The sequence below is a fragment of the Carcharhinus amblyrhynchos genome, chromosome 16, assembly GCF_965287045.1.
Source record: "Carcharhinus amblyrhynchos chromosome 16, sCarAmb.v2.hapA, whole genome shotgun sequence".
Lineage (NCBI taxonomy): Eukaryota > Metazoa > Chordata > Chondrichthyes > Carcharhiniformes > Carcharhinidae > Carcharhinus > Carcharhinus amblyrhynchos.
This window is the reverse complement of record NC_137339.1, coordinates 44765513-44778305: the sequence shown is the minus strand read 5'-3', so window position 1 is coordinate 44778305 and position 12793 is coordinate 44765513. Positions and strand designations below refer to the sequence as shown.

The following is a 12793-nucleotide window of genomic DNA, read 5'->3' as shown; positions in this document are numbered from 1 at the left end:
ACAATGTTTTGAATTGCTGCAACTGAAAATGAAGTTTGAAAAATGCTTACTTGAAAAGGACCAATGTTTGACTTCTTTAGAGACAATTGTATCCTAAATAAGAACAATAGATATCCATTAATTTTATCCAAAGTTACATTTGCTAGTAATTAGATACCTCACAGCTGGTTTTAGGAGATGATGGAATAGTTTGAAGTGGAAAGGCAGCAAGGGGTATTTTGTATCTAACTATATAAAAGGCATACAGAGATTTGAGTAAGCCTGTGATGCCAATTATTTCAAAAACTTCGCATCTAAAGTTTCTTCTTTAATTTATTCCTGCATGTGATATGGAAATACTGCTCATTTATTACCCATCCCTGGTTGCCTTTCAGAAAGTGGTGGTGAGATACCTTCCTGAAACACTGCAGTCTGTATTGCAAAGTCACAGCCGCACTTTTGCTTAGGTAGGGTTTTGAACGAGTGACACTGAAGGACAAGGAATGTAGTTCGAGAGAAAGATGGTGTGTGACTTGGAAGAGAACCCAAAGGCAATGACACTCCGATAAACTTGCTTACCTTCTTCTGGATGGTGGAGGTCACAGGTTTGGAAAGCACTGAATTGCAACTTGTAGTTGGCACATACTGCTGCTACAGTGCACTGGTGGGGGAGGGACTGAATGATTATGGTGGTCGATGTGCTGTTGATTAAGCAGGCTGGTTTGTCCTGGATGTTGTCGAGCTTCTTGAATGTTTTCTGAACTGCATTTGCCAAGACATGTGGAGAATATTCCATCACACTCTTGAATTACGCCTTGCAGATGATGGAAAGCAAGGAGATGAATCACTTGTCACAAAACGATCGAGCCACAATATTTATGTGGCTAGTCCAGTTAAGTTTCTGGTCAATACTGACCTCAGGATGTTGATAGTTTTCTTTTATTCTTCCACCGGATATGGGCAAGGCCAACATTTACTGTCCATTCCTAACTGCTCTTGAGAAGGTAGTGCTTTATAGACTCACTACAGTCCATGTGCTGTAAGTACACCATTCCTTCTCCAGGATCTTTTTTCTGTTGTTCAGTTGGGTGGAACTGTTCTTGCCTGATTTAATTCTTGTCTATTCGATTATAACCAGAGAAACACCTACAATGGGAGTTATTCCACCTCAACATTGTTACCTTTGGAGTTCCCAAAGATTTATCCTTGGCTCCCTTCTGTGCCTCATTTCATCTAAAAATACAACATCATGTTTCACCTGTCTGCTGACAACACCTAGCTGTTCCTCACTACCTCATATCTCCACTGTCTCTGACTTGTCATACTGTTTGTTTGGCACCCTGTATTGGATGACTAAATATAGTGAAGAGTAAAGTAATTGGGTGGAATTTTCAGGTCCTTTCTGCCGTGGGACCTTCCAGTGGATGGTGGAGGCCACATAGACATTGGCAGGACTGCGAGATCCCACTGCCAGCCAATGGCAGATTGTCTCCATCACCAGAAAACATGCCAAATTATGGGGTGGGGAGGAGGAGGGCTGAAAATTTTGTCCATTGGCTTTGGGCCCATCAAAAACTTTGCTCCCTGATCACCATTCCCATCCCTGCCAACTGCCTGAAGCTCAGCCAGACTTTTGGCAATATTGATGTTGTGGTTGATCCTGAACTGACCCTCTGACCACATATCAGCTCCATGACCAAAACTAGCTTCTTCCACCTTAGTAGCATTCTTCAATGTATCTGATATTGAACCCTTCAGTCATGCATTTAGACTGGTTAATTAAAATACCATCCTACCTCCTATCTACTGGTCTACATTTTAAAGTTTAAAGTTTATTTGTTCGTGTCACAAGTAGGCTTACATTAACACTGCAATTGAATTACTGTAAAAATTCTGTAGTCACCACAGTCTGGTGCCTGTTCGGGTATGTTGAGGAAGAATTTTATAGAATTCTATAGTGCAGAAGAAGGCTATTCAGCCCATCAAGCCTGCAGATACAACAATCTCACCCAGGCCCTATCCCCTTAACCCCACATATTACCCTTTAATCCCCCGACACTAATGGACAAATTAGAATGGCCAATTAACATGGCACACACATCTTTGGAGTGTGGGAGGAAACCGGAGTGCCTGGAGGAAACCCACGCAGACATGAGAAGAACATGCAAGCTCGACACAGACAGTGACCCAAACCAGGAAATGAACCCGGTCCCTGGCGCTGTGAGGCAACAGTGTTAACCACAGTGCCACCTGCCATCAACTTACGCTCATCCAAAACTTTGCTGTCTAAATTTGGTTCAACCATTACCCCACAGTTGCTGATCTACATCGGTTTTCAGTTCGGCAGCACCTCAATTTAAAACTCTTCATCCTTGTTACCAAATTTTTCCATGGCCTAGCCCCTTCCCTACCTCGAGGCCTCTTCCAGCCCTTAAAGCCATGAAATCTCCAGGCTTCATCAATTGTGTAATCCTGTGCTTTCCTGATTTTCACAGCTGCACCATTGGTGGCCATGCTTTCAGCTGCCTAGCCCTATACTCTGGAATTTCCTCTCTAAACATCTGCACCTGTCTCCCTCTGTCTTCTCTTTTAAGATGCAATTCAAATCTATCATTTTAACCAAGTTTTTGGTTATCTGCCCTGCAAAACACCTTCAGAGGCTCTGTGTCATGCTTTTAATTGTGCAAGTTTTTGTTCTGTTGATTAAGGAGATGAATATGGTTAAATCTGGGACACCATCCTGAGAAAATCTTGTAATAATGTCTGGGTTTGAGGTGATTTTACAAGGGTTTGTTAGTATTGCACTAGGTAAAATACTACCTTGATGTTCAGGGAAGTTGCTCTCACCTCATCCGCTGAACACAACACTTCGTCCACTTTCAGATCATACTACAGTGGAGCAGAGTTGTCCTGGAACCCAAACTGACTATCAGTGAGTCAATTATTGGTGAACGTTTGATAGTGCCGTGAACAACACCATCCATCACTTTGTTGATGACCGAAAGTAGATTGATTGGGCAATAGTTGGATTTGTTCTGGTTTCTGTGGAGAAGGCATACCTGGGCAAGTTTCTACTTTGTCAAGTAGATAACTTGATGTAGAAGACCAGCTTCATTTGTTGATGTACATGACCACCTTCAGCAGACTTGCAAATAATTCTGTAGCATAAACCTTCAATACAACAGCTTGGATGCTGTCAGGATCTGGACTTTGCACATCCAGTTCACTCAGCCACTTCTTGATTCATGTGGAGTGAATCCAGTTGTCTGAAGACTGGCATCTGTTTTGATATGAATTTCTGAGATGGACTGTCTACTTGTCGCTCCTGGCTGAAGCTGGTTGAGAACACTTCAGCCTTGTCTGTTGCCCTTGTATTTTGCCATTATTGAGGATAGGGATATTTATTGAGCTTTTTCTTCCAATTAGCTGTCTAATTATCCACCACCATTCATGACTGGATATGCAATATCCGCAGAGTCTTGATCAGATCTATTTGTTTTGTAATTACTTGTTCTTTTCATATCACACTGCTTCCACTGCTTAGCTTGCATGTTATGGCTTCACCAGGTAGGTACCTCATTATTAGATAACCTAGATCCAGCTCCAGGCATGGTCTTCTATACTGCTCATTGAAGTAGAATGGGTCACTTGTCTTGATGGTTTTGGTAGAGTGAGTGAAATGTCTGGCCATGAGGTTTCACATAATGCTGAAATACAATTCTGCTGCTGTCACTGATGGTCCACAGCACTTCAAGAACACACAGTTTTGAATTATTGTGTTTGGAATCTATTCCGCTTTGTACAGTGACAGTGACATGCACCATTATTCCAGTGTGAAGACGGAGTTTCATTCTGTGGTAGCCATTGTTACAATTCTGTCATGGACAGATGTACCTGCAATATGAAGGTTGGTGAGGACAAGGTCAAACAGAATTTTCTTGTGAGCTGGTTCTTTTCCACAGTCAAATTACTCAATTGTCACCAAACACTACTGGTGATCATGTTGCTTCCTGAACTAATTAATCTCTAAATCTGAAAACACAATTTATGACATAGACACATGAAAAGTTACACAATTCACAAGAAACTGTTTTAAATTACTTGTCAGATACATGCTGGGAATTGTAGCCTGGTAATTTTCATCAAAGACGTGTCAGTAAAGGTATGCCTGAGAACTTGTATAATATCATGGATTGTGTTTCTCCCACAAGCACCGTCTCTAGCATTAGTAATTCAAATTACAACAACAACAATAACTTGCATTTATATAGTGCCCTAACATAGTAAAATGATCCAAGACACTTTGGACAACTGTCATTCCGTTACATTTGACATTTGTCCACCATAGAAGATAGCAGGACAGCTGACTCTCTTAGAAGGAAAGAGGCATCAAGAGGTGAAGAGGTTTAGGGAGGGCATTCCAGAGCTTAGAACTCCAGCAGCTGACGATATGGTACCCAAAAGGTGGAGTGATTAAAATCCGGGATGCACTAGAATCCAAACTTGGAGGAGCACAGAGATCTCAGAGGCTTGTAAAGCTGGAGGGGTTCCAGGGATAGAGAGAGGTGAAGTCCTGGAAGGTTGTGAGAACAACGATAAGAATTCTGAAAATAAGGTGTTGTTGGGCTGGATTCCAATGTGGGCCTGTGGGTACTGGGATAACGGGTAAACAGGACTCGGTGCAAGTGAAGTTATGGAAGTAGAAGCAGCAGAGTTCAAATTGATCTGGAGGTAATAAAGGCAAAGATGAGAGTTTTCAACAGCAGATGAACTGAGGGACAGAATCAGCAGAGTAGAGGTGGAAGTAGGTAGTTTTGATGATGAAGTGGATATGTGATTGGAGCTCATCTTGGGGTCAAATATAACACCACGTTTGTGAATAGCCTCATTCAGCCTCAAACTGTTGTCAGTTTGATGGAGCTGATGGTGAGGGAGCAGAGTTTGTGGTAGGGGCCACAAAAAATGGCTTTGGTTTTTCTAATGTTTTGTTGGATGCAATTTCAGCTTATCCAGGACTGGATGCTGGACAAGCAATGTAGCAAATCAGAGACAACAGATGCATCAGTTTTGAGGACTGCTGAAGGGTAGTGATCAGGGATGTTAGAGTACTCATTTAACAAATATTTATACCTGAGTGACTATGACCACAAATTGAGAATGGTTGAACCAACACAGTTAATTAAGCTAATTTCTATCAATCACTTTATTATCACATATTCTAATATTACCTATCCAACGTTAGTTGCCCCGTAATCTTGTCATCTTTTACACCTATTGTGGTTGTGATCTGAGCATTCTGTGAATGGAAATATTCAGTTGTCAGATTCCAACACAACAAGCAAAAATAATTTGATTTTCAAGTTACGAGAAGTCAAAAACTTACCAGTTTAATACTGAAGAGTGGAGCTAACGTAGAATTTGGTAAGATAGCAAAAGCATAGATGTCTCCAGATGTTGTGAGGATGATTTTCCCAGACAAAAAAGCTACAGATGGTGCTGAGTCAGTTATAAGATGCAGTTTTATCTTCATGATTGGATACATGTTTTTCACCTGGAATGATTGAACCAGTAATTGTACACATTTAACTTGTCTGAATTAAATAAGACACTTATTATCAGATCCCATGGCCAGGCTGGTCCAATGGCAGCAGATTATCGTTGATATTTGCTTATATATGAAGGATCTTTCAAAAATTATAATTTAAAAAGGAACTGCTTGGCAATTGGACCACTAAAATGATAGTGATTGCTCACCAATGAGTAGGTTTTAAGTCCCAGATTGATAATTTTTGCCATTAAAAAGTTTACAAAGAGTATTTACAATTGAGATGGATTCCAATGCTAAGTGATATTTTGGGTGCAGGGTTTGGGTAGGTGAAGGGTCAAAGAAATTAATTCCCTTGTCATTGACATTGACATTCCTGCTGCCTAGGAAAAGCAGCCAGCGTAATCAAGGACACCACGTACGTCAGATAAACTCTCTTCCACCTTCCGTTGGAAATTCAAAAGTCTGAGATCACGTACCAAGCGACTCAAAAACAGCTTCTTCCCTGCTGCCATCAGACTTTTGAATGCACTTATCTCTCATTAGACTAATCTTTCTCTACACTCTAGTTTGACTGCAACACTACATTCTGCACTCTCTCCTTATTGTTCCTATGTCCGGTATGCTTTGTACAGCATGTAAGAAACAATATTTTCGCTGTATACTAATACATGTGACAATAATAAATCACATATCAAACCATTGCTGATGTATTTCTGATGTAAAAGTAATTTCTGCTTATTTTCCACAGGTAGTTTGCTTCCCCTGCCCGATCTTAGGGTTTCCTCATGCTCTTTGGCTCATTTGCAATCCGCTCAGGACCCAAATGACATCTGGACAGTGGCCCGGCTCCCAGTTTCCTGATTTTACACAGGAAACACACTCAGAGTAATTTAGACTTGGATTTACGAGGTTGACCTGCTGCCAGCATTAGAGCTGAAACGGATGGAGGTGTAGAGTTACAGAGCCCAGAAAGTTTTATTGCTGCTGGGGAGGGGGTGCTTCAGGGTTCAGTGGAAACACTTATCCCTTCCCTGAAGCAGTCTCTCCTCTTTCCAGTTGCAAGTTTCCTAAGGCCGGGAGAGCTGGCTGGTCAGGACTAAACATACGGAACAGCTTAATTCAGAGCCTTTTATCCTCATAAATTCTTAATTTGGCCAACCCATCCCCTGGGAGTGGATTAGCTGTCACACCCTATTCTATCTCCTTTAAACATGGGAGTAGGTGGGTGAGTACTGGGTTTCAGATTTTAAAAGTTTTACCTCTGATCTTAGCTCACTCCTGATGCATAATATTCAGCCTTTTGACTGTACCTTCTCCCAATTCCCACAGATTATAGAGGCAACAAGGTCAACTGATGAACTTGCTGAGGAATTGTGCTGGAGTCAAGAGGGCAACCAAAGAACAAAGAACAAAAACAGCCCGGGAAACAGGCCCTTCGGCCCAACGAGCCCGCGCCGCCATCTCAACACCACCAGTCCCCCTCTCCACCCTCGACCCTTGTCTACTGTTTTATGGCCATCCAGGTTGAGGGAAACTGATTTAGGGACAATTTATTACTGCCAATCAGCCTAACAGCACATCTTTGAGGTGTGGGAGGAAACCGGAGTACCCGGAGAAAACCCACGCAAGCACGGGGAGAATGCGCAAACTCCCACAGACACTGGCCCAAATCCATGTGTCTACACAGCAATCAGCGATAGTCACTGAGCTGTCGTCTTGCCCAGTAATGACCTACCATAATGACAGTCCTCTGCCCACAATGCTCGGCTTTGGGGATGATCACCACTCTCAACTCTTACAAACAATAAATCATTTCAGACAGCCCACGGGTGATCAGCTAGGTTGCAGTTTGAGAATAAATTCATCAGATACTCTTTACAGAGGAATTGAATTAACATCACAGAGTAACAACAGCATAATAGGGCTGTCAAGTGTTGTCGAAGGACAAGGGTGTAATTGCTGACATTGACGTTGCAATACTGCCCCTTCAGAACACATTTCAACTATCTACCAAAACTAAAGTTGGGGTCTCCTTACTTAAGGAAGAAAACATTAACAGCAGTTCGGGGAAGTTTCACTCAGCTGATTCCTAGGATGAAGGGATTGATCTTATGAAGAAAGGTTGGGCAGGGCTGACCCTCTATCCACTGGACTTGAGCAGAATGAAAGGTGATATTATTGAAGCAGGTAAGATCCTGAGGCAACTTGATAGGGTGTATGCCTAGAAGATTCTTCCACTTGTGGGAGAGACTAGAACTAGGGAACACAGTTTAAAAAAAGTATCCCCCATTTAAGTTGGAGATAAGGAGATTTTTTTTTGCTGAGGGTCACTAGTGTGTGAAATTTTTTTTCCTCAGAGTGCAGTGGACGGAGTGTCATTGAATTTTTTTAGGGCTGAGTTGGATAGATTCCTGATTAACAAGGGAGTCAAATGTTATAGCCGTTAGACTGGAAAGTAGAATTGAGGCCACAGCAGATAGTGGAATTTGAATTCTATAAACAAAACCAGGAATTAATAATCTACTGATGACCATGAAACCATTGTGGATTGTCAGAAAAACCCATTTAGTTCACTAACGCCCTTTAGGGAAGGAAATTTGCCATCTTTACCTGGTCTGGCCCACATGTGTCTCCAGAGTCACACCAATGTGGTTGACTCTCAACTGCCCTCTGAAATGGCCTAGCAAGCCATTCAGTTGTGTCAATCGTTCGAAGGCAACTAGGGATGTGCCATACATGCTGGTCACCCAGCAATGTCCATGTTCCATGAACAAATAAAAAAAACAGATCAGTCATGATCTTGTCAAATAAGACCCAAGGGGTCAAATGGCCTACTACTCCTAATTCGTATAGATGTTCACATGCATGTAGTAGGAGGAAATGTTTCTGTGCCCACGGCTTATACATTTTGTATGCCAGCATGCAGAGGAGACTGCATGGCAGCCTTTGAAATGTTGAATGTTGGCCTGCTAAGGGCAGCTCATTAGTGGTAGCATGTTGGCACTATGCTAATGATTTGAAGCCCCAATCCCTTCATATGGATACAAGTGTAAAGGGAAGAGGAATACCAAACTCTATAATTGTAAATTCCCCTTATGTCAACGCTACAGGTATATTGTGAATGCACTCTTAAAAATAGCAGTTTAACTTAGAAAATGTTTGTGTAATTTTTGCAGGTTGGATTTTAGTAATTCTATTCATAATTCTGTGTTAATAAGCTTTATATATTTCAAAACGTTACCTTTGAGTACATTGTAGAAAGAAATTAGTCAGTTTTATTTGCTGGTTTATGTAAGCTTAGCTTGAATTTAGTGATAACTAACCAGAAGGGGTCACTATTGTTACATTGATCAAAAATTCATTTTATATAAAAAAAATCAAATCCTGGGGTGTGCTGGATTAGCAGTTTAGATTTGAGAAAAATAACTAAAAATAAATTTTAAAAAAACTAAGCCTTTATTTCGAGTGAGTTCATAAGTATCTTGTCCAGAATAACTTTTCCTTCTATCTGAACAATTCAACCTGTTTTTTGTATTTGTTCCCGCTCTTGAATTTTTAAATTTTTTTTTCAAGACAGAAGTTTGTAGACCTACAGAAATGTTTCCCATCTGTCAAGGTGGTTTTTATGGTCACATCAGGAGCTGTTTTATTTATTTCCATCTATTTCCTTCTTTCCTCTCCCTTTCTCCCTCTCAATAAAGAAAAGGTTCCAAGGCTATTAGTTGTCCTTTTGTAGCTCAACCAAGTGGTCATTCCTAACATGTCAATTTAGGCAACAGAAGTAAAATATTCTGTCTTAGCAGAGAGCCAATGTAAAGCTGATATGGCAGATGTTATATCCAAATGGCCTCTTTACTACTGACCCGAGCAGTTAAGCACATAGAATGCTGGACATCATTGAATAATGATGAAGGGGTGGGATATTGGGTGGAATTCTTCTGTCCCACTCACCATGGGAATTGTAGCTGGCGAGGGCTAGACCATGTTGACCTTGGGCAGGATTTTCCAGTCTTGGGGTGAGCGTGACTGGAAAATCTCACCCAATTATTATCTTGTTGGGCTCGGGTAGTCAGGAATTTGGGACTTAGGTGAGTAAATGGTCTAACTGAGTAATGCAACAAGCTTGAGTGGCTGAAGGTCTTCTCCTGTTCCTATTTTTCTGCACCAATTAGAATAACATTAGTTATCTCACTCATACAAATGAAAGGATCAAGCAGATAAAGGCAGGAGTTTGGACAAGTTGTGCAGAATTCTGAAAGGAGTTGCAGTTATCTGACTTATGAAGGATGATTCTTTGATGCCGTGTTCCCAATGGAGAGTCGTGCTTTTATAAATCGTGCACCTGACAATGATGGCTGCAACATTGCAGGCCGATATCCAATCCACATTCTCTTGTTAATCTGACTCGCGAATGGAAGAATTGTATTCTGGATTAATGGCAGATTGTTTGTTGTTTGTTAATTTCAAATGGGCAATCTGTTTGTTACATGTGAGGATATTTATACAGATCTGCACTGCATTCCATTCACCATGCTTAAGTTTGTTCAACGTGAGCAACAGTTTGTGCAAAACATGCCAATTGGAAGCAGGATCATTTGTACGTTAAATTGTGACTAATTGTAGAATTATAACACCTTTCATTTAATGCAGTTATTGCAAAACAAATATTAATACCATGTAAGAAGTGCATTTTAAAATACCTGTGGTATCAGAGTTCCAATGGTTGCTGTATCCAAATGTATATGGGAATTCTTGGGAAGCTGCAAGAAGAAAAATGCACATTATCAGTTAAGCTTAATGACTGGAAATATTTTAATGTACGTTTTCATTTTCTCTGAACAAAGGAATCATTGTTGAATTGGTCCATACCATTTTACTTACCTTAATACTGTTGCTCATGGTTCGTGTTAATACATTAGGGATAGTGTTTAGCGCTGGGAAGATTATTGCTTTAAAGATAAGGTAATACAATACTGGGCTTTAGTGATTGCTACACAGCAGATAAACTTACTTAGCCGGTGAAATTTTAAATGAGGGATAATTGACATAAAGGTTGGTTTGAGGATAATCCAGAACAGGTTGCGACATCATGGAGATATGTAGAGCTTAGGAAGGTTTTCTGCTTTCAGTTTGCCTGGGAGAGGTTTTTAGTTTGGACCTCATGTGGTTTGCAGCTCACTGAGAGAAGTTAGCCAAAATAAATTATTTTTAGGCTGATCTGCACTGTAACCAAAGTAAAACACAAACTCCTTCATTGGCCATGGAGATGGCTGGTGAGTTTTATCTCAGTTTGAATTGTGTGAGGATCAGAAGCAGAAAGATTGCCTAGTTTGAAGCGAGTGGGAGAATGTACAGTGTGCCTCACAATGTCTTATTGCAAAAGAAAGCAGCCAACAGACTAGATAAGAAGTATCAAAGAAGTAACCAGAACAAGGGACTTAGGCCATCACAGTCAAAAATTGGTAAATGAATGCCGTATCTCAGAGAATAGCTGGTGCAGAAGGTGGCACCCTTATGTGTGGTTCCTACAAAAGTACATAACTTTAAGATTGTTGTGTCTTTAAGGGAGGAATTTTGTGCTGGCAGGATTTGATGGTTCCACTGAAGACAAAAGGACTTTTGAATTGCTTATTGTATTTGACAGATCCACCCCCTCTGTGACAGAGCCATAAAGTTTGGCCTGTAAGATAATTTTTGGAGGGGTGTAAGAAATAAATTTGAATGCGTAAGGTACACAGTTATAGACCAGCTTGTTAAGTTAATAGAGCTTGTTTTATTTAATTCTTTTATATACAGTAAAATTCATTTTGGTTAAAAAAAAAGAAATCTTGTGGTGTAGTTCTATTGAAAAAAGAACAGTACAGGAACAGACCCTTCAGCCCACCAAGTCTGTGCTGATACAGTTGTCTCTCTAATCTAATACTTTCTTGCCTCTACATGGTCTATATCTCTCTATTCTGTCGATTCAGGTATCTATCCAGATGCCTCTTGAACATTGTTATAGAATCTGCTTCCACCTGTTCCTCTGGCAGTGTGTTCCAGGCATTCACCACTCTCTGTGTGAAAAACTTGCTCCTTATATATCTTTTAAATTTTCCCCATCTCACTCTCAACCTATGCCCCCAAATAATTGATGCTTCGACCCTGGGAAAAAGACTCCGACTATCTACCTATCTAAGCCTGTCACAATCTTGTAAACATCTATCAGATTTCCTCTCATCCTGTGATGCTCCAGTGAAAGCAATCTAAGTTTGTTCAATCTTTCGTCATAGTCCATATCCTCTAAACCAGGCAACATCCTGGTAAATCTCTTCTGCACCCTTTCCTTTGCATCAACATCCTTCCGGTAGTGTGGCGACCAGAACTGTACACAATACGGCAAATGCGGCCTAACCAAAGTCTTATACAGCTGCAACAAGATTTTCCAATTCCTATACTCAACACCTTGTTCGATGAAGGCCACCATGCCATATGCCTTCTTGACCACCTTGTCCACCTGAGTTGCCACCTTGAGGGAATTGTGGATCTGCACATTTAGATTTCTTTGTATGCTAATATTTCTGGGGGCTTTACCATTTACCATATACTTTCCTCCTGCAGTCAACCTTCCAAATCACATCACCTCACATTGGTCAAAATGATATTCAGATTTGCTTTTAAATATTCACAAACTTTAATCTGATTTTAATACTGCCCATGCTGATATCTAAGGGAACTGAACTAGGGAGGGCTTTTTTGTAAACTGGACCTGTTTTTCATCATTTTCTAATAATGCCCAATCTTTATAATAGTCGTACAGGGTGTTTTAAAATTGCTGGATGTTTATAAGCTAGTTAATTAAGTATATAATGGAGAAAAATAAAGGAAGAAATGTAAATAATGTTCTGCAATGAAAGGAGTTGACTATTGTTTGATTTTTTGAAAAAAACTGGGTAATAACTAAGATATTCCAAGGGTTAATTCCAAACCCAAATGTAATGCTTCATTTGTAGATTCAATGATAGACATCTTCCATCTGAAGTATATTTGAGAAACTGGGCTCTACTTACAATCCAGGCAATCTTCCAGTTCAATTTATTAGTACCCCCTCTATATAAACACAACAGCATTCCAACAAAACCGGCAAGCTTTGAGATTTACATTTCACAATAGTCAGCTTTCAAAAGAACCTAGCACTTATAATGAACTTTTATGGTTACCTCAGTGGTGGGCGATGCAGACGCATCCCTGGTCACTTACAAGTTCACTAATGATATATGAAGGACC

General features: G+C 40.5%; 1 protein-coding gene across 2 annotated transcripts in view; it reads right to left on the bottom strand.

The window, feature by feature from the left end:
• LOC145353984 (bactericidal permeability-increasing protein-like) overlaps window positions 1-12793 on the bottom strand; it is a 104857-nt gene that overhangs the window by 20667 nt on the left and 71397 nt on the right. For both annotated transcript variants that reach the window (XM_080205045.1, XM_080205044.1), the window contains exons 10-13: window positions 10228-10287; window positions 5363-5530; window positions 5208-5275; window positions 51-93 (exon numbers count right to left, since the gene is read on the bottom strand). In XM_080205045.1, coding sequence (XP_080061171.1) covers window positions 51-93; window positions 5208-5275; window positions 5363-5530; window positions 10228-10287 — 339 coding nt within the window. The remainder of the gene's footprint in view (window positions 1-50; window positions 94-5207; window positions 5276-5362; window positions 5531-10227; window positions 10288-12793) is intronic.